This window comes from Mastomys coucha, unplaced genomic scaffold, assembly GCF_008632895.1.
Source record: "Mastomys coucha isolate ucsf_1 unplaced genomic scaffold, UCSF_Mcou_1 pScaffold22, whole genome shotgun sequence".
In the NCBI taxonomy this organism is placed as follows: domain Eukaryota; kingdom Metazoa; phylum Chordata; class Mammalia; order Rodentia; family Muridae; genus Mastomys; species Mastomys coucha.
The window spans coordinates 128,091,208-128,092,297 of NW_022196905.1; the positions used below are offsets into that span (position 1 = coordinate 128,091,208).

The following is a 1,090-nucleotide window of genomic DNA, read 5'->3' on the forward strand; positions in this document are numbered from 1 at the left end:
CCCTACTGCAGGAACAAGCCCTACAGAACAAAGATTAAAGTCTGAATGTTTGGACTGACACAGAATGTACTGGCCAGATGTGGCACCTGGGCAGGTAAAAATGGTATGAGCTAGGATCAAAATTCCCTCGGCAGTGCATGCCACAGTGCACGCCTTTGATCCCAGCACTCAGGAGGCAAACGCAGAATATCTCTGCATTTGAGGCCAGCCTGGTCTACAGAGCTGTCACCTCAGCTATTTCAGAGGCCAAAGCAGGAGAATCACAGGTCAGCCTCTGCTACAAAGTGAGTTCTAAGGCTGAGCAACTTAGGGGTAGTCTAGCTCAAAATAACAAGGAAAAAGTGTCAGTGACATCTCACAGTGGTAGATGTCACTGTGAGCAACATCTCACAGTGGTAGAGCTCTTGCAAAATGTGAGGTACTGCGATCAGTTCCCACCAATATGGAAAAATATTTTTTCAGGATATTTAATTATTTAAGTCAAAGAAAAGAAGGAGGAAGGAGGAAGGGATTGCGTGCAACCATACCTGGCGTATTCGTCCGTGGCTGAGTCACTTCAGTTGTACTGTGAGTCAGCAGTTCTGGTCTGTGAAAGTATTAGCAACATTAGTGGTAAGAGCACTCAGGAGCAGCATCAAGGCCTCCCACAGAGCTGCACACAGTCAACTATTTTCTTAGTATGGTCCATTCGGCCTCCTTGTGCAAGGAAATGAACCATTTTGGTAGCAGTGCTGAAAATAGCAAGCTCCAAACATTCAGGTGGATTATGGGGTCTCTGCAGAAATAAATGTACACCAGTTGTGCCTGCCACCTCCTGCCCTATAGGAGGTGGACATCCGAGACATCCTAAATCCTGACAGACACCCCAAAACACTGCCCCAAATAACAAGGCAGAGGGAAGCCCTGGAGACTCCTTTGGGAGCGAGTGACGCTGGCCTCCTGTGTCGGCTCTGCACACACACCACCCATCTGCAGCTCATCCTCCAGAAGGCAGCCAGTGCAAGCATGGCATGCCACACACTCTTGTGTGCCACCTTCCTCCACATGCTGCCTGTGCCAGCACCCTGTTCCTCCTCGATTGCTGTCCCCA

At 49.3% G+C, this 1,090-nt stretch overlaps 1 protein-coding gene across 1 annotated transcript in view; it reads right to left on the bottom strand.

The window, feature by feature from the left end:
- Positions 1–1,090, bottom strand: part of Gtf2i (general transcription factor IIi) — a 61,336-nt gene that overhangs the window by 16,637 nt on the left and 43,609 nt on the right. Inside the window, exon 14 of the mRNA XM_031391159.1 lies at positions 528–586. Coding sequence (XP_031247019.1) covers positions 528–586 — 59 coding nt within the window. The remainder of the gene's footprint in view (positions 1–527; positions 587–1,090) is intronic.